The 20,394-nt window shown below is 36.8% G+C and overlaps 1 protein-coding gene across 2 annotated transcripts; it reads left to right on the top strand.

The window, feature by feature from the left end:
- Positions 1–2,670: 2,670 nt before the first annotated feature.
- CLEC12A (C-type lectin domain family 12 member A) lies at positions 2,671–18,829 on the top strand. 2 transcript variants are annotated; one of them, XM_004779721.3, is made up of 8 exons: positions 2,671–2,775; positions 3,159–3,255; positions 11,910–11,975; positions 13,894–13,992; positions 14,270–14,458; positions 15,346–15,497; positions 17,060–17,163; positions 18,556–18,829. In XM_004779721.3, the coding sequence occupies exons 1-8, from the start codon at positions 2,686–2,688 to the stop codon at positions 18,731–18,733; spliced, it is 975 nt and encodes a 324-aa protein (XP_004779778.1). In that variant the 5' UTR covers positions 2,671–2,685; the 3' UTR covers positions 18,734–18,829. The 2 variants fall into 2 exon arrangements, with proteins under 2 accessions (XP_004779778.1, XP_044928804.1); XM_045072869.1 differs by lacking the exons at positions 2,671–2,775; positions 11,910–11,975 and having other exon boundaries at positions 3,153–3,255.
- Positions 18,830–20,394: the final 1,565 nt, after the last annotated feature.

The following is a 20,394-nucleotide window of genomic DNA, read 5'->3' as shown; positions in this document are numbered from 1 at the left end:
GCCCTAGTAAGAATCTATAAAGAATCTATAGAACCCACACAAATGAGGAGTAAAAGAAGTGTCTTCCAACTCAAGAGAAATATTTCTGATGGGAAGTAAGAAGCAGTTAAATAAGATGATTTCTAAAAACAACAACAACAAAAAGACCAAACCACAAAGTCACTCATTAAGGAAGCTAACAGCAGCACACAGCTGTGCTTCTTTTTCTTCAGTTTTCTTTCCCCCATATGAAGTCAGAAAAAAAAGCACATCCCATTTTCTGTAGCTACCAGATCTGGAATGGTCCAGGATGGAGGAGGGCGGTGGTTTCAAATTGAGTTTTAAGTTTTAATTGAAGAGTTTGAAGTTTTGAGATTATGCTGGACATAATAATTTCTGAAATGAGACTATTCCTATTACTGAAAAGAACCACAAAATCTATGAGACTGATCCCCAAGCTATCCAGGTGTGGAAAATTGAAAGTCTCAGAAAGTTTAATGGAATGAAATAAGAAAGTTAAGTTCTGGGCGCCTGGGTGGCTCAGTGGGTTAAGCCTCTGCCTTTGGCTCAGGTCATGATCCCAGGGTCCTGGGATCAAGCCCTGCATCGGGCTCTCTGCTCAGCAGGGAGTCTGCTTCCCCCTCTCTCTCTGTCTGCCTCTCTGCCTGCTTGTGATCTCTCTGTCAAATAAATAAAATCTTTAAAAAAAAAAAAAAAAGAAATAGTCAATGGATATAGTGAAAATACAATCCTTTTTGCGAGATCCTTTTTGCTGTTTTGTTAAACGGAAAAGAATTCAGATTGGACTGGGTTGACGAGACCCTAGCAGAAGTAGCTAATTTGCGTATTATACATGAGAGCTCATGTAATGAATTTTGCTGCTTGTTGGCTAAACTAAGTTGGTGTGTAGTGTTCAGTGATTCATTAGTTACATGTAACACCCAGCGCTCATCACCACACGTGTTGTTCTTAATACCCATCATCTGGTTACCCCATCCCCTCACCCCCTCCCTTCTGTAACCTTCAATTTGTTTCCCAGAGTCCAGAGTCTCTCACAGTTGGTCTCCCTCTCCAGTTTCATCCCATTCAGTTTTCACTCCCTTTGTCGCGGCCGGCGCGACAAACCGACCAGGGTCGAGAGCATAAGAGGATGGTGGAAAGAAATGAAGAGACAAAGAGATGGGGACAGGAGGAGCACCAAGGAGGATGTCCAATAGTGCCGAGTTTATTCAAGGTTGTGCGGCATTATATAGCTAACAGAAACAACCATAAGAAAAGTATCTATTTTTAGCTGATTACTAAAGAGTTTGCAACATGCACAGAAAATCCTTCAAGCTTTCCCATTATCTATTTCCCAAACACCAATAGCAGATCTTCTAGTGCCAGACGTACTGACTTCAAGGCCACTCAAGACATAATTGTGTAAGCACAGCACAGTCTTACAGTGGTGTGGTCTATAGCCCGTGCAAGGACAGCAAGGACCAGACAAGAATTTCTGACCCCGGCCAAATCGTCTCTATCTGACTAGCAAACGTGTGGGAAGTCACGTAGGCGAGTGCGCAACACAGAGCACAGACCCTTTCTCAGGGCTACTGGACTTTATCGACCTAAGCCTTTTGTTCGGCTATTCAGCCTTTAAAGGAGGCACAAGTCAGGACCTGGTTTGGTTCTCAGCTCAAGCCTTACTGTGGCCTCCCATATCCCTTCCCCTGTGGTCCTCCACGCTATTTCTTATGTTCCACATATGAGTGAAACCGTATGGTAATTATCTTTCTCTGCTTGACTTGTTTCACTCAACATAAGCCCCTCCCGTTTCAGTCATGTTGATGCCAATGGTGAGTATTCATCCTTTCTGATGGCTGAGAAATATTCTAGTGTAAATATGGACCACATCTTCTTTATCCATTCATGTGTTGAAAGTCATCTTGGCTCCTTCTACAGTTTGGCTATTGTGGACATTGCTGCTATGAACATTGGGGTGCATGTGCCCCTTCTTTTCACTACATCTGTATCTTTGAGCATATATATTCCTTTGAGCCTATCCACATTGTATAAATTGTCCCTTTATTTTATCCTTTTCAAACTCCTCTTTTAATGTATATACTTGTTTTTTCTCTTGATTCTGACTGTGGGTCTCTTTTTTGAACTTGAGTATGCCACTGTCACTGCAGTCTTTCAACTCTTCAATTATGTGACTGAATATATAAGATTTACTAATAAGAATTAGGAAGGAACTTACTCAAAAACAATGATTCCCAAGCACCCATCTTCACTTTTTACCCTTGATCAGTAAATGCATGTATCCTGGCCTCCTGAGAATGCTGAGTGGACTTTATAAGATCCTGGCTTGCATGACCTTTTTGGTAGACTTTAGCTGGGAGCTGGCTCAAAAAGATTGAGGCAGTCTAAAGAGAGACAGCAAGACTTATTTCAGCTTTCCTGGACTACAAAGCAATTTCTAGGGCCTTTGGTATACCTACCTCAGCCATCAGTATGCATACTTCCTGGTGTGGTTTCTGGGCCCCAGGTCCCTTACTATATTTCTTGCTGCTAAAGAAACTAGATGTTCCCTAATTCCTCTTAGGTTAACTTACCCCTAACTAACAGAGTTACAGAGTGGGCCTTATCCTCTGCCTCTCTCTAGGAGTGCTTTGCGGACATACAGTCTCCCGGCAAAGGCAAATCCTCTCTGTCAGGACCTTTGCCATGACACATACAGAACATCTATGCCAGACCGCTATTGTGGAAAAGTCAACGTGTGGGGATGGTGTCCGTCTCGTCTTTCTCTGCTTGAAGGTGATTCTCCAACAAATTCTATGTTATATCTGCACATGTGTTGCTAGGGATCTGTGTCCCCTTGCCTGGCAATAACCAAAACAATTTTTAAAACTTCCCCTCATTGTGAGTTATAGAGAAATAAGAAAAAAGGAAGAGAAGTAAGAGGAAGAAAGACTTTCAGTCTTGCAGCTATGTCTGTACTTATCTGAGGCCTCTGATAGGCTGCAGCTCCTCTGTATACAGACAGGATTGGGACACTGAAAAGAGAAGTTAAAGCTTACACATTTAAGCTTTGGTTTGTAAACAGATACGTAAAATTACAATTCCTGTTTAAAGTCAGCTCTATTAGTTCACCTTCATCTTATTTTTTTTTAATAGTTTGTTGGGCTTTCTTTTCATAGCCATCAATGTCTGAAGAAATTACTTACGCGGATCTAAAATTTCAGGACTCCAGTGAAAAGGAAAATATCTATGAGTTTGACGGAGTTGGGATAAAAGGTAAGATTTTGAACTTTGGATATGTTGCAGGTTGAGCCTCCCATTTTTACAAAAAAAAAAAAAAAAAAATTAAAGGTGTTGGTGGTGCATTAACACTTTGCCTTTTACAATGTTTCTGTTTTAATATCATAGACAAGATAATTAGGTTGGGATGATAGTTTGATTTTACTGGATTATGTAACATTTTCCCCCATAAAACAAGGAGTACATGTTGTCCAGGAAAATCATGATTTTGTAAGTTCTTTTTTTATAAGAAAATTCTAACCACTCCCAGCTAATGTATCTAATAGTAAAACAGGATATCTTTCCTGCTATGTGAAAAATACTATCCTTTCCTGCCTTATGAGGTAGAAATGGGCATCTTCATTTTGCAGGAGAGCAACAGTGACTTCAGTGAGTAAATGCTGTGCTTGAGTGTTATATACATGAGTGTGGATTGCTCTCTATTGACTTGCCAGCATTATGGAGGAGAGGGTTTGGAGTCCATTGGATGTGTACAGGACATTTAAATAGATCATTTGACCTTCTGAAGTCTCTGAGCTCTCACCTAGAAAGTGGAGATAGGACGGCCCATTTTATTATGAGATTACAGCCATAATTCAGTGTATGCCACCCGTGCCATTTTGGAAAAGACCAACATATTTAATGATTATTTTGTGAGGCTTAAATTAAAAATAGATGAAGATGAGAAATATACCAATAATTTTTTTTTTTTTTTCATATTTTTACATTTATTTTTTTTTTTTATAATTTTTTATTTTTATAAACATATATTTTTATCCCCAGGGGTACAGGTCTGTGAATCACCAGGTTTACACACTTCACAGCACTCACCAAATCACATACCCTCCCCAATGTCCATAATCCCACCCCCTTCTCCCAAACCCCCTCCCCCCGGCAACCCTCAGTTTGTTTTGTGAGATTAAGAGTCACTTATGGTTTGTCTCCCTCCCAATCCCATCTTGTTTCATTTATTCTTCTACCCACTTAAGCCTCCATGTTGCATCACCACTTCCTCATATCAGGGAGATCATATGATAGTTGTCTTTCTCTGCTTGACTTATTTCGCTAAGCATGATACGCTCTAGTTCCATCCATGTTGTTGCAAATGGCAAGATTTCATTTCTTTTGATGGCTGCATAGTATTCCATTGTGTATATATACCACATCTTCTTGATCCATTCATCTGTTGATGGACATCTAGGTTCTTTCCATAGTTTGGCTATTGTGGACATTGCTGCTATAAACATTCGGGTGCATGTGTCCCTTTGGATCACTACATTTGTATCTTTAGGGTAAATACCCAGTAGTGCAATTGCTGGGTCATAGGGCAGTTCTATTTTCAACATTTTGAGGAACCTCCATGCTGTTTTCCAGAGTGGCTGCACCAGCTTGCATTCCCACCAACAGTGTAGGAGGGTTCCCCTTTCTCCGCATCCTCGCCAGCATCTGTCATTTCCTGACTTGTTGATTTTAGCCATTCTGACTGGTGTGAGGTGATATCTCATTGTGGTTTTGATTTGTATTTCCCTGATGCCGAGTGATATGGAGCACTTTTTTTTCATGTGTCTGTTGGCCATCTGGATGTCTTCTTTGCAGAAATGTCTGTTCATGTCTTCTGCCCCATTTCTTGATTGGATTATTTGTTCTTTGGGTGTTGAGTTTGCTAAGTTCTTTATAGATTCTGGACACTAGTCCTTTATCTGATATGTCGTTTGCAAATATCTTCTCCCATTCTGTCAGTTGTCTTTTGATTTTGTTAACTGTTTCCTTTGCTGTGCAAAAGCTTTTGATCTTGATGAAATCCCAGTAGTTCATTTTTTTTTCCTTGCTTCCCTTTGCCTTTTGCGTTGTTTCCTAGGAAGATGTTGCTGCGGCAGAGGTCGAAGAGGTTGCTGCCCGTGTTCTCCTCAAGGATTTTGATGGATTCCTTTCGTACATTGAGGTCCTTCATCCATTTTGAGTCTATTTTTGTGTGTGGTGTAAGGAAATGGTCCAATTTCATTTTTCTGCATGTGGCTGTCCAATTTTCCCAGCACCATTTATTGAAAAGGCTGTCTTTTTTCCATTGGACATTCTTTCCTGCTTTGTCGAAGATTAGTTGACCATAGATTTGAGGGTCTATTTCTGGGCTCTCTATTCTGTTCCATTGATCTATGTGTCTGTTTTTGTGCCAGTACCATGCTGTCTTGATGATGACAGCTTTGTAATAGAGCTTGAAGTCCGGAATTGTGATGCCACCAACGTTGGCTTTCTTTTTCAATATCCCTTTGGCTATTCGAGGTCTTTTCTGGTTCCATATAAATTTTAGAATTATTTGTTCCATTTCTTTGAAAAAGATGGATGGTACTTTGATAGGAATTGCATTAAATGTGTAGATTGCTTTAGGTAGCATAGACATTTTCACAATATTTATTCTTCCAATCCAGGAGCATGGAACATTTTTCCATTTCTTTGTGTCTTCCTCAATTTCTTTCATGAGTACTTTATAGTTTTCTGAGTATAGATTCTGTGTCTCTTTGGTTAGGTTTATTCCTAGGTATCTTATGGTTTTGGATGCAATTGTAAATGGGATTGACTCCTTAATATCTCTTTCTTCTGTCTTGCTGTTGGTGTAGAGAAATGCAACTGATTTCTGTGCATTGATTTTATATCCTGACACTTTACTGAATTCCTGTATAAGTTCTAGCAGTTTTGGAGTGCATTCTTTTGGTTTTCCACATATAGTATCATATCATCTGCGAAGAGTGATAATTTGACTTCTTCTTTGCCGATTTGGATGCCTTTAATTTCCTTTTGTTGTCTGATTGCTGAGGCTAGGACCTCTAGTACGATGTTGAATAGCAGTGGTGATAATGGACATCCCTGCCGTGTTCCTGACCTTAGCGGAAAAAGCTTTCAGTTTTTCTCCATTGAGAATGATATTTGCGGTGGGTTTTTTCATAGATGGCTTTGATGATATTGAGGTATGTGCCCTCTATCCCTACACTTTGAAGAGTTTTGATCAGGAAGGGATGTTGTACTTTGTCAAATGCTTTTTCAGCATCTATTGAGAGTATCATATGGTTCTTGTTCTTACTTTTATTGATGTGTTGTATCACATTGACTGATTTGCGGATGTTGAACCAACCTTGCAGCCCTGGAATAAATCCCACTTGGTCGTGGTGAATAATCTTTTTAATGTACTGTTGAATCCTATTGGCTAGTATTTTGTTGAGTATTTTCGCATCTGTGTTCATCAAGGATATCGGTCTATAGCTCTCTTTTTTGGTGGGATCCTTGTCTGGTTTTGGGATCAAGGTGATGCTGGCCTCATAAAATGAGTTTGGAAGTTTTCCTTCCATTTCTATTTTTTGGAACAGTTTCAGGAGAATAGGAATTAGTTCTTCTTTAAATGTTTGGTAGAATTCCCCCGGGAAGCCGTCTGGCCCTGGGCTTTTGTTTGTTTGGAGATTTTTTTAATGACTGTTTTCAATCTCCTTACTGGTTATGGGTCTGTTCAGGCTTTCTATTTCTTCCTGGTTCAGTTGTGGTAGTTTATATGTTTCTAGGAATGCATCCATTTCTTCCAGATTGTCAAATTTATTGCCGTAGAGAGTTGCTCATAGTATGTTCTTATAATAGTTTGTATTTCTTTGGTGTTAGTTGTGATCTCTCCTCTTTCATTCATGATTTTATTTATTTGGGTCCTTTCTCTTTTTCTTTTTGATAAGTCGGGCCAGGGGTTTATCAATTTTATTAATTCTTTCAAAGAACCAGCTCCTAGTTTCGTTGATTTGTTCTATTGTTTTTTTGGTTTCTATTTCATTGATTTCTGCTCTGATCTTTATGATTTCTCTTCTCCTGCTGGGCTTAGCGTTTCTTTCTTGTTCTTTCTCCAGCTCCTTTAGGTGTAGGGTTAGGTTGTGTACCTGAGACCTTTCTTGTTTCTTGAGAAAGGCTTTGTACCGCTATATATTTTCCTCTCAGGACTGCCTTTGTTGTGTCCCACAGATTTTGAACCGTTGTATTTTCATTATCATTTGTTTCCATGATTTTTTTCAATTCTTCTTTAATTTCCCGGTTTGACCCATTCATTCTTTAGAAGGATACTGTTTAGTCTCCATGTATTTGGGTTCTTTCCAAACTTCCTTTTGTGGTTGAGTTCTAGCTTTAGAGCATTGTGGTCTGAAAATATGCAGGGAATGATCCCAATCTTTTGATACCGGTTGAGTCCTGATTTAGGACCGAGGATGTGATCTATTCTGGAGAATGTTCCATGTGCACTAGAGAAGAATGTGTATTCTGTTGCTTTGGGATGAAATATTCTGAATATATCTGTGATGTCCATCTGGTCCAGTGTGTCATTTAAGGCCTTTATTTCCTTGCTGATCTTTTGCTTGGATGACCTGTCCATTTCAGTGAGGGGAGTGTTAAAGTCCCCTACTATCATTGTATTATTGTTGATGTGTTTCTTTGATTTTGTTATTAATTGGTTTATATAGTTGGCTGCTCCCACATTGGGGGCATAGATATTTAAAATTGTTAAATCTTCTTGTTGGACAGACCCTTTGAGTATGATATAGTGTCCTTCCTCATCTCTTATTATAGTCTTTGGCTTAAAATCTAATTGATCTGATATAAGGATTGCCACTCCTGCTTTCTTCTGATGTCCATTAGCATGGTAAATTCTTTTCCACCCCCTCACTTTAAATCTGGAGGTGTCTTCGGGCTTAAAATGTGTTTCTTGGAGGCAACATATAGATGGGTTTTGTTTTTTTTTATCCATTCTGATACCCTGTGTCTTTTGACAGGGGCATTTAGCCCATTCACATTCAGGGTAACTATTGAGAGATATGAATTTAGTGCCATTGTATTGCCTGTAAGGTGACTGTTACTGTATATGGTCTCTGTTCCTTTCTGATCTACCACTTGTAGGCTCTCTCTTTGCTTAGAGGACCCCTTTCAAGATTTCCTGTAGAGCTGGTTTGGTATTTGCAAATTCTTTCAGTTGTTGTTTGTCCTGGAAGCTTTTAATCTCTCCTTCTATTTTCAATGATAGCCTAGCTGGATATAGTATTCTTGGCTGCATGTTTTTCTCGTTTAGTGCTCTGAAAATATCATGCCAGCTCTTTCTGGCCTGCCAGGTCTCTGTGGATAAGTCAGCTGCCAATCTAATATTTTTACCATTGTATGTTACAGACTTCTTTTCCCGGGCTGCTTTCAGGATTTTCTCTTTGTCATTGAGACTTGTAAATTTTACTATTAGGTGACGGGGTGTGGGCCTATTCTTATTGATTTTGAGGGGCATTCTCTGAACCTCCTGAATTTTGATGCTCGTTCCCTTTGCCATATTGGGGAAATTCTCCCCAATAATTCTCTCCAGTATACCTTCTGCTCCCCTCTCACTTTCTTCTTCTTCTGGAATCCCAATTATTCTAATGTTGTTTCGTCTTATGGTGTCACTTATCTCTCGAATTCTCCCCTCGTGGTCCAGTAGCTGTTTGTCCCTCTTTTGATCAGCTTCTTTATTCTCTGTCATTTGGTCTTCTATATCACTAATTCTTTCTTCTGCCTCATTTATCCTAGCAGCGAGAGCCTCCATTTTTGATTGCACCTCATTAATAGCTTTTTTGATTTCAACTTGGTTAGATTTTAGTTCTTTTATTTCTCCAGAGAGGGCTTTTATATCTCTCGAGAGGGTTTCTCTAATATCTTCCATGCCTTTTTCGAGCCCCGGCTAGAACCTTGAGAATTGTCATTCTGAACTCTAGATCTGACATATTACCGATGTCTGTATTGATTAGGTCCCTAGCCTTCGGTACTGCCTCTTGTTCTTTTTTTTGTGTTGAATTTTTACGTCTTGTCATTTTGTCCAGATAAGAGTAAATGAAGGGGCAAGTAAAATACTAAAAGGGTGGCAACAACCCCAGGAAAATATGCTTTAACCAAATTAGAAGAGATCCAAATCGTGAGTGGGGAGAAAGGGGATAAAAAGAGGTTCAAAAAGGAAGAGAGAAAAAAAAAAAAAAAAAAAAAAAAAAAAAGAAAAGAAAAGAAAAGAATTTTTAAAAAAGAAAACACCTAAGAAAAATGTAAAAAAATATATATATATATTAGATAAACTAGTAAAAAATCGTTAAAAAAGAAAAAGGTAACAGTTAAAAAAAAAAAAAAAATTTACCCGAAGGCGAGAAAAAAAAAAAAAAATGAAAAAGAAAAAATTAAATTAACTGCAAGACTAAAAAAAATCACAGGAAAAAAGCCATGAGTTCCGTGCTTGGCTTTCTCCTCCTCTGGAATTCTGCTGCTCTCCTTGGTATTGAAACCGCACTCCTTGGTAGGTGAACTTGGTCTCGGCTGGATTTCTTGTTGATCTTCTGGGGGAGGGGCCTGTTGTAGTGATTCCCAAATGTCTTTGCTCCAGGCGGAATTACACCGCCCTTACCCGGGGCCGGGGTGAGTAATCCGCTCGGGTTTGCTTTCAGGAGCTTTTGTTCCCTGAGCGCTTTCCGTAGAGTTCCAGAGGACGGGAATACAAATGGCGGCCTCCTGGTCTCCGGCCCGGAGGAGCCGAGAGCCCAGGGCCCCACTCCTCAGTGCGCCCTCAGAGAACAGCGCCCAGTTACTCCCGTCTGCCTGTCCTCCGGCCGCGCTCCGAGCTCACCGAGCCTGCGACCGGTTCAAGGTAACACCGAGCTGCGAGATTACTGTCGGCTCTGTCTCTGTAGCCGGCTTTCCCGTTCCAATACCCGCAAGCTCTGCGACACTCAGACACCCCCGATCCTTCTGTGACCCTGCGGGACCTGAGGCCACGCTGACCCCGCGTGGGCTTCGCCCCGGTTTAGCCTCTGGAGCGATGTCCCTCAGCGGAACAGACTTTTAAAAGTCCTGATTTTGTGCGCGGTTGCTCCGCCGCTTGCCGGGAGCCGGCCCCTCCCCCCGGGGTCTATCTTCCCGTCGCTTTGGATTCACTTCTCCGCCGGTCCTACCTTTCAGAAAGTGGCTGATTTTCTGTTTCCAGAATTGCTGTTCTTCTTCTCTTCGATCTGCCGATGGATTTTCAGGTGTTTGCAATCTTTAGATAAGCTATCTAGCTGATCTCCGGCTAGCTGAAGCAGTCTCAGCTTCACCAATAATTTTTTTAATTGGTCAGGATTTCAGTGATCATTTTTTGTTTATACATTTAGTCTAGTAGGTATGTCTTTAATATTTAAAATTGATCATATTTTCAGTTCTGTGTATCCACAAATAAAAATAAAAGGATATCAAAAAGAATGACAGTAATAAATAAGTTGGAGAATATTTTTCAGAAACAGATATTAGAAGGAATTAAAGCTCTTTTAAGCTGTTCAATTTGACCAATTTGACCATTACTATCAAACAAATCAAATTTTATTCAGAGAAGGTTTCTAAGCAGAGAGAAAGATACTAACCTCTATAGGCACATATGAGTAAGTGGAAGAATATGAACTTAAAACTAAATAGCAGGAATTTTATTTTCATATTAAACTATCACTAGAGATAAAGAGTGAGATAATATTCAGTCCTATAAATGGAAATTTTGTGAATGAAAATTTTACTATATTCTTAGACATATTATTCATTCGTAAACAAATTCATAAAATCACTTTATATCACTTCTCTTTAGCTTACTGTTAGGTCTATTCACTGTTTGAATGATTAGAAAATAATAGCTTAGAGAATATGGTTGAATGGCGATACAGCTTTTTTTAATAAATCTTTAACTAATTTAGTTTCCTTAGGTATGAGATATATTTTGAACGAAATTTACTCATCTTAAATATGGTATTTAAGAAGTGATTCACAGACCTGTACCCCTGGGGATAAAAATATATGTTTATAAAAAATAAAAAAAATTTAAAAAAAAAAAAAAAAGAAGAAGTGACTGCTTTGGTTGAACTGTCGAGAAGAACTTAATAGTGTGATACTTTATTTGAAAATGATTCTTGCAGTCATATGATGGCATTAATGTTTCTCATTATTTAGAAAAGGAAAAAAATAATGTTTATCGGAGGTTGCAAAATACTTAGATACATACACACACCATAATTCCCATATGCTGAGCCTACATATAGGAAAGAAAGAATAGGAGAGAGAGAGAAAGGGAGAGGGAGAGAGTGAGAGAGCAGGAGGGAGGAAGGAAGGAAGGAGAAAAGTAAAGAAAGAAAGAAATGAAGTGTGTGTGTGGATGTGGATGTGAAACAGAGACAGAGAGACAAAGAGAACTTTAAAAAATGTCATTTAGTATTCTACCAAGTCAAGCATATATTACTTCCAGATTTCTCTTTTTCTTTTCTTTTTCTTTTTCTTTCTTTCTTTCTTTCTTTCTCTTTCTTTCTTTCTTTCAGTTAAGTTAGATGAAAAGACCACCTAGGGGACTAAGGAAGAAAAGAGGTAAAGAAATATTGGAAGCTATAACATTCAAAACCACACTGTACCTGAAAGTTTTGTATTTTTTAAAAATTTTTCCTCTAAAACTGTTTCCTTTCCCCAATCATCTTCATCTCATTAAATATAAAAATATATACATATTTAATACAATCACCAGGAGTTTGCTATATGCCAGCACTGTTCTAATTGTATTACCAATATTAATTCACTTACTCTCTTATATTTTATGGCTTTCTTTTTTAACCAATGCAAAAAGTAAGACACAGAGAAGTCAAGTGACTTGTCCAAAGTCTCACGTGAGAAGCAGATCCAGCATTCAAGCCCAGGTATACTAGCCCTAGGCATGGCATGCCTCCTCCTCCTCCTCCTCCTCCTCCTCCTCCTCCTTCTTCTTCTTCTTTTTTTCAATCACTATGCTATACTGCCTACAAGTGTATATATTTAAATCCTCCACATTTATCAAGTAAAAGATCTCTCATAAATATTTCATAAATTTGTACTATAGATTCTAACTTCTTTGTATTCTCTAGTCCTAGTAAAGTGAACTGCTTTCTCTCTTGCATGGCATATTACAATAGTTTTCTTGCTATTCTTCCTACTTCCAACATGGTGGCCCTACAATTAATGCATTGTCCATATGCAGTAATAGTGATCTTTCCAAAACAAACCAAAAAAAACAAAAAACAAAACAGCTCAATTATTTTCCTGTCTTCATTAAACCCAGTGGTTTCTCAAAGAACTCCAATCCCCTCACTCTGGCTTAATAAAGCCTGTCAAATAATCTGTCTCCTGCCTTCTTTTTGACCTCCTCAAACATCATTTCTCACCTTGGCCACAGTTCTTAGCCACTGAATTTTTTTTTTCTGTTTTTCAAACAGATAAAGATCTTTCCCAAATGAAGTCTTTTGAACTAGACAATCTTGCTGCTTATAATGTTCTTCCCACTAGTTTTGCAGGCTCATTTGTATTGGCTATAAGATCAGAACTACCTGTTCTCTATAATATAACTGTTTTGAATCTGTGCACACCATAGCACAATTTAAGATCTCTGTCTATCTACTCATAGATAGATACTATTTATCTCTTTCTATCATCTATCCATTTTTTCTCTCACAATTAAAATGTATTTTCTATGAGAGCAGGAACTTGTATATCTTGCTCACTTGCGTATTGTATTGTGAGCACCCAAAATAATGCTTAGGATATAGAAGGTACTAAACAGATAACTTTTGTCTAATTGAATACATAAATAAATGAGAACATAATTATTAGGAAGATAGAACTTGAAGTTATACCTCTAACCTTAGATAAGATCTTGACTATATAGTTCTTTCACTATTAGCCATTGTTCAAAGTCTAAAAAGTTGTTTTACATTTTACTTTCAATTCTCTACACATTTCACAATATTACATCACCAGCTAAGAGATGTAGGACACAGATCAGAAGTATAATTGGTTATCACATTTTTCCTGAATTATGTTCTTTTAAATAGCTAGTATCCATATATACAGATGATGATAATTTAAATCAGGTACTGATTTAATAATGATTAATTTATAATATAAAGTTTATAATTCTTTTTTTTTTTTTAAATAGGGAAATGATCTGTTTTGGGGATTTAGTGTTTAGCAAAAAAAAAAAAAAAAAAAAAGTCTAACAGAAATTTGTTGCTAAAAATATGAAGAAATCCTGATGAGGAAATGATACTGATCTGGCCTATGTTTCTGGCTGCTGGGATGACACATGTAAACATTAAAAAAGACACCCTATCATTTATATTCCACAACCAAACTCTCAGGATTTGTGGGGAAGGACATAAGTAATGAAATTATTTTCTTTGGCACTCACAATTGTCCACTGAAAGAAGGGATTCTTTGATTGACCTCTTTATTAGCTGTCAGCTACTCATTTCCCCAATTTGTACAGAAAAGATATGTCATATCCAGATTGATAGGTTTTTCTCAATTCTTTTCAAAGCCCATTTTTGCCTCTTTGTGTCTTGACTCAGCATACCAGTTAACAACCTCTCCTGTGAGAACCAGTTTGCATGTAAAACAGCTAACAAAGTGTTTTTTACTTATTCTTTAAAAAGACATTTTTAAAATGCCCTTGAGTTTCTAGCAAAACACATTCCTTTACCAGAGACACGTTAGGAAAGAAATAAAGGCTGAACGAATGAATGAATGAATGAAATTAAGATGTATACCACTTCCAGGCCTGCCTGCTTATTTTGCTTTCCACAGCACCACCTGTTCCTTCCCATGGATGGCGTCGGAGAACCTTGGCTCTGACTTTTCTATGTCTTCTGCTGCTGGTTGGACTAGGAGTCTTAGGAAGCATATGTATGTATTACCCATGTTTGGCCTGAAAGGGAAAGCACCTAGAATTACATGAATTTTACAAGAAAGTTTATTTTTGAATTGAAGCCTTGGAATGATTATTGGTTATATAACCCAAAAGTTATTGATAACTGGATACTTAAACATGATAATTTGTTTTCCTCCCTTCTGTGAAGGGATTGCTTCCCAAAACCTTTAATGTTTGAAATACTAGTTCAGCAGAAAAGAGATAAGGGTTGGGTTGAGGAATTAAAATTTTTTATTTTTTTTTTATTTGGAGTTTACACAACTTTGAAGATAGAAACAGGAAAATTGAATAAAATGCAAATTTTCAAAGAAGAACTTCAGAAAAATGTTTCTCTACAACTGATACATAACAAGAATAGTTCCAAAATGATCAGGGACCTGTCGATCACACTGCAGGAAATAGCCACCAAATTATGTCATGAGCTGTATAAAAGAGAACCAGGTAATCTTATATTCCTCTTCAAGCTATTTATTAGACAATGAACAAAACCTAGGAGTTACTTGAGAATCATTCATCAATAACTGGCAGCCTTCCCCCAGGATGCCATTATTTGGAGAAAGGAATTAAATGTAGTTGACTGAGGACTCACTGATATTTCTGTGCAGTGAGAAGTTTCTCTAATCTGACATCTACTACTGTTATTTTGGGCACTGAGGTTAATAGAAGTTAGGGAGGAGAGGAGAAGGCACCTCTTTATACCCTTGTTAAAGGATAAGAAGAGAAGATGGGTCTCATCTTTACAGGTGATCTTAACATTTCAGTCAATGTTTGAGGAGAGTCCATAGAAAAGAAATAGTTAAGCCTTGCCTATGGAATGAGGAATAATGGGCTTTTGAATTATCTCTAACAGTTTCTATAGCTATTATAACTAAAATATATTCTTTGTGCTCTTGATAACTCTCCCAAATATTCAACATCAGGCAGCCAGAAACACTGTAGTTGGAGAAGGCAAGGTTGATGTAGGTTTGGGGGGTAGATTCTTACCAAACAATGTTTTTGTGATTAGCCTTTATTGCCATGTAGTAGTACAAAAAATTTAAAAAAAATAGAGAAAAATAAGTTAATTAATCATTATTCAGGACTCCTGAGGTAAGTAAACACACTGCAATACACCAGATGTTTAATTCAGAATGTGTTGTTCAGATTATGTTTTGGACATACTGTGGTGGTAGCTAGGGACCAAGAATACAGGATGCATTTTCTTCACCTTTCATGTAAGAAGAAGAAAGAGAAGTAAATTTGGTTAACTTATTATAGAGGACATTGGGAATAATAAGAATAATGAGGATTATCAACACAAACCAAATGAAAGTATGTTTTTCTTCCAGAGCACAAATGTAAACCTTGTCCAAAGGCATGGATGTGGCATGAGGACAGCTGTTACGTACTAAGTGACCATGATGAAACATGGCAAGAGAGTGTCATGTCCTGTTCTGCTCAAAATGCCAGTCTGCTGACAATTAAGAGCAAAAGTGTGTTGGTAAGATCCCATGGATCTTCTGCCTTCCTTCTGAAGAAGGAAGTCACTTTTCCCATCATAGAATAGAGAGGAATGAGGCATGTTAGGGAAGATTTGTACTAATCCAGACACGGGCTTGTTTAAGTTAGGGTATGAGGTGACTGAGGCTTAGTACATTTACCATACCGTGTAGATTAGCCAAGGTGTTATCTAAAATGTTAGCTTAGGGGCGCCTGGGTGGCTCAGTGGGTTAAAGCCTCTGCCTTTGGCTCAGGTCATGATCCCAGGGTCCTGGGATTGAGATCCACATCGGGCTCTTTGCTCAGCAGGGAGCCTGCTTCCCTTCCTCTCTTTCTGCCTGCCTCTCTGCCTACTTGTGATCTCTGCCTGTCAAATAAATAAATAGAATCTTTAAAATAAAATAAAATAAAATAAAATAGAATGTTAGCTTAGGTACTTAACGTCAGTGGAATCTCAGTGGCTGGGCAGGTATATAGACATGGGGTAACCAGAATCTTAAGGTCTGTGAGCATTTCCAGACTGGAACTTTAGGATCAACTCTCAGAACACAATTTCTGAGAATTTATCTAAAAGCGGGAGATCTGGAAATCATTCCTGAAGGTTACCAATTCTGTAAAATCCAGATAGGAGAAGATTCTTTGTTTCTATCATTTTGTCTTTTTTTAACTAACAGAAAAAACCAACATATACTAGAATAAAAACATAGGTTGGATAAAATATGTATAAAAAGGTAGAATTCAGATGGGATGTCAAAGGCAAGCATCAAGCAGACATATTATACTGATTCCCTGGATCCCAGGAAAATGAGTTCTCTGGAAGATTTATTTATGTTTATATGTATTTATTTATTTTCTTTTTTATAATATTTAAGTAGTATCTCTATATTTTACTTATTCCTCTGCATTTCTGGTCTCTCAAATAGTATCCCCATATTATTTAAGGAAAAAATACATTTTCACAAAAGTGTCAGCTTCTCTACTGTAAGAATCTGGTTCCTCCTTTATAGCTGCAGGGAAAATCAAACCATAGTTTCTTCCTCCTCGCATCATTGTCAACTGATCCATTCTTAGTTATTTACTCAAAAAAATGTCTGGATTATGAGAGAAAAATAACTTATGTTGCCTATAAAGTTTTGGACTGGATCTCTATTCTATAACCACTTCTCCTTTGACTTTGCTACATTTTTCTCCTACTTTTTCGGTTTCTATTAACTTGTGTATGTAGTGATTAACCACCTTTTTTGCTCCTAGACTGACTACTGCTGGAAACTTGAATCTTGAAGTTTGTGACCTTCGCTGCCCCTAAGTTAAAGAAATGCATGGTTTGATAGACAGCTTTACTTGTGAAACAGTATCTGATAAATAACTGTTGGAGGAAATCTTACAATAAGGAACACTTCATTTTGATTTTTTTCTAATGGCATCACAAATGGTGTAATGTCAGAAATGTTACCTTAAAACAGTAATATGTAAGAAATTATGTTGTGAAATAATGTACAGAAATGGGAGATAGTTATTATTTTGTGGGTAGACAATTTTTTTAAACATCTCTATTTCTTGTAGGAATTTATAAAATCCAAGAAATTACGTGGATACTGGCTGGGATTATCTAGTGAAGAATATCAAGGTTACCAAAAACTGGATGAGACAATTATCTCCTCCAACTGGTAAGTCTTTATTCTTACTGAATTTTTCTGGTTGGTTTGAGTAAAGGTGTTTTCCCTGGGAGCAGTACTGATTACAATTAAAACTAGCTTCAATTGAAATTGTGTCCTTAAATAACTCTTTTCTATCAGGCTTCTTTAATGTTTAATAATGCAAAAAACTACCACTAAATCTAAACCCTGGGATTCCTGCACACTCTCCACTGTGGGCGAGAAGCAAATACAAGTTTTGATTGTTTTGTTTTGTTTGCATTTTCCTTCAGACAGAAATAGTAAATGTAAGAATATGGGTTTAAAGGCAGCTTTGTATTTTCAGTAAACAATGATAGGACAGAACAGGGGATAATATGTATACAAATAGAGGACAAAAGGAGGTATATTTTAAAGATCTCATCTGGAGTGAAGGGACTAGAAGTAAGGGTGGTGTGGGCACATCACAGAGAGTACAGATGGAATCTTATTTTGAAAAAGTAGAATTTCTACATGTTTATTTGTAATTATGGCTAATGGGAAGGTAATCTATAGTGGAATAGAAAACACAGTATATATTTCAAATTATTAAAAATAATACAAAAATAAAAATATATAATAATATATGTATATATAATGCATTATAATGTGTATAATATATTATTATATATGTATTTCTTTTTGTTTTTTATTCTTAATGTTATTCTGGGATTTGTTTCTCAAAAGGTGTTGTGATCAATGACATCTGTATGATGCCACTTCAAATAGGAAATCTCACTTTTCAAAATTTAATTGATAAAGTTATTTATTTATTAATGATCATTATTTATGGACCCAAATATTTAATACTACATTTTTCCCAAAAGATAGTATTCTCAATTTATAAGTTTGTCTTTGATGCCTAGTCCCTGCTTAGTAATCTTGTTTTAGGGGCTAGTAATTATTCAGAATGTCGGAATAAAATCTTTGAAAAATGGTTAGAAGGAAATGTTACGTGGAGATCATGTTGAACTAAAAGTGTCATATATTAGATTAATTCAAAGCTTGGGTGATTACAAAAAATATTTGAGGAGATAGTGTCAAAGATTTGCTACAGGAGCCAGACTGGAGAATAATAGAACTGCAATATTCTGAATCATATTAACTATTGGGGAAGGGAAGTTACACATCTGGGAGTAAAGGAGAGCAATTAGTCCAGATGTAAAAAAGTGGGAAAGGTAGACTGAAGTAAGGCAGTGTTTACTACTGCATATTTGTTGATAAATATAAGTAACTTGGACACTCTTGATAGTCCCAATAATAATTAAAATTTATTTTAGACAATGCAGACCCAGAAGCAATGATATATTGGAAAAGCAATTTTTTCCTGTGGATGTGTTTGAAATGTTTGACTTGCTAATTGTAATTCTTTACTTTCTCTTTCAGGCTTACACAAAGGAGAAATGATGTAAATGATAGGATGTTTTGTGGGTATATAGATACAAGTTATATTTCCTATACAGACTGTACTTACAGTAAGATGTTTATATGCGAGAAGCTGGCTAATCCAGTGGAGGTTAAGAGCACACTACTGAGTGAAATACCAGATGGAAAATATAGTTAGTGCAGGTATTTCTCTACTATCCTGTGATTCAGGCAACTTTGGGGAGCATACATCTTGCGGGTCACACAAAAGCAATAAAGATGCTGTGAGAATAAATCTCTGTCTCCTAACTCTGTACATTTCTTTCTTTCTTTCTTCTCGTTTGCTGAGTGAAAGGAACCCCAAATCATACCTTGTTATCTGGATATAGTCCCGATACTGTTGACTATAAATACAGTGTGTTGGGTGAACGTATAGAAAAGTGAAGCTAACTTTTCCTGCTTTTCCAGGATGAACAAGGAGAATACCAACCTTATAGAACACCAGGGAAAATGAGATCTAGGAATATATAGAAAGGATGATGACATGACCAACTGGAATTTATCCTAGCCATACAAATTGATTTACATTTTAGAAAAAAAATAAGAGAGAGAGAAAAATCTATTATTTTAATAGATGTAGAAAAGCAGTTGATAAAATTTAACAGCTAATCTCTAAGAAAACTGGAAACACAAGGTGTCCCTCATCTGATAAACATTGATATTAAAAGAAGAGAAAAAAACAAACCAAACGAAAAACAAACAACAACAAACTCTAAACCTAATAAATTACCTTTGATAAAAAAAAAAAAAGATAATATTTCTTCTTTTGAACTCTGGAACAAGATCAGAATGGCCTTTATCAGTAATTTTTATTCAGTAACCTCTACTGTCTATTAGAGGTTCTAGAGGTTAAAATAAGGCAAGAAAAATAAATTTAAAAATATAAAAACTAAGAAAGGAAGATATAAGACTTTTTTTTAAGATTTTATTTATTTATTTGACAGAAATCACAAGCAGGCAGAGAGGCAGACAGAGAGGAGGAAGCAGGCTCCCTGCTGAGCAGAGAGCCCGATGCGGGACTCGATCCCAGGACTCTGAGATCATGACCTGAGCTGAAGGCAGCAGCTTAACCCACTGAGCCACCCAGGCGCCCCGATATAAGACATTTTTATCTGTAGCTAATGTAATTGTGTGTGTGTGTGTATACATATATATACTATATATACAAATGATAAAACATAAATTATTAAAATATATATTTTATCAAGGTTATTGGATAAAGTCTTAAAATATCTCAATGTTTAAACATCAATTATATTTCTGAAGGTTAGCAGTAAACAATGAAAATTTTTAAAAAAACAATACCATTTATAAGAGGATCCAAAAATAAAATAGTAATAAATGTAATAAAATTAGAAAAACTTTCTGCCCAGTCCTGCTTCCTTCAACACTCTTGCACAGGTGGTGATACCAAGAGTGCTCCCTAATAAACCTCCAACAGAATAATCTTGATTTCAGAATCTGATTGCTGGGAAACCATGCCTTCAAATGTTGCTGACAAAATAAAAGAAAACCTTAGTAACTGGAGAAATAACCATGTACTTGAATTGGAACTCTCTATTCTTGGAATATAAAGTCTCCCAAATATACCTACAGAGTGAACACAATCCCTGAATATAACAGATAATTTTTTTAAATGATATGCTAATTCTAAAATTAACATAGAAACGCATAGGATTTAGAATAGCCACAACAACATTGGAAAGAAGGATCTTTGGAGAAATTAAGGTTCTAAATATCAAGATTTACTTTAAAGCCATAATAATAAAAACAGTTTAATATCATACCAGAATATACATC

The sequence above is a fragment of the Mustela putorius genome, unplaced genomic scaffold, assembly GCF_011764305.1.
Source record: "Mustela putorius furo isolate JIRA1106 unplaced genomic scaffold, ASM1176430v1.1 tig00537227_pilon_pilon_pilon, whole genome shotgun sequence".
NCBI classification, from domain to species: Eukaryota; Metazoa; Chordata; class Mammalia; order Carnivora; family Mustelidae; genus Mustela; species Mustela putorius.
Note: the sequence above shows the minus strand (reverse complement) of the source record. Positions and strands in the feature narration are given on the sequence as shown.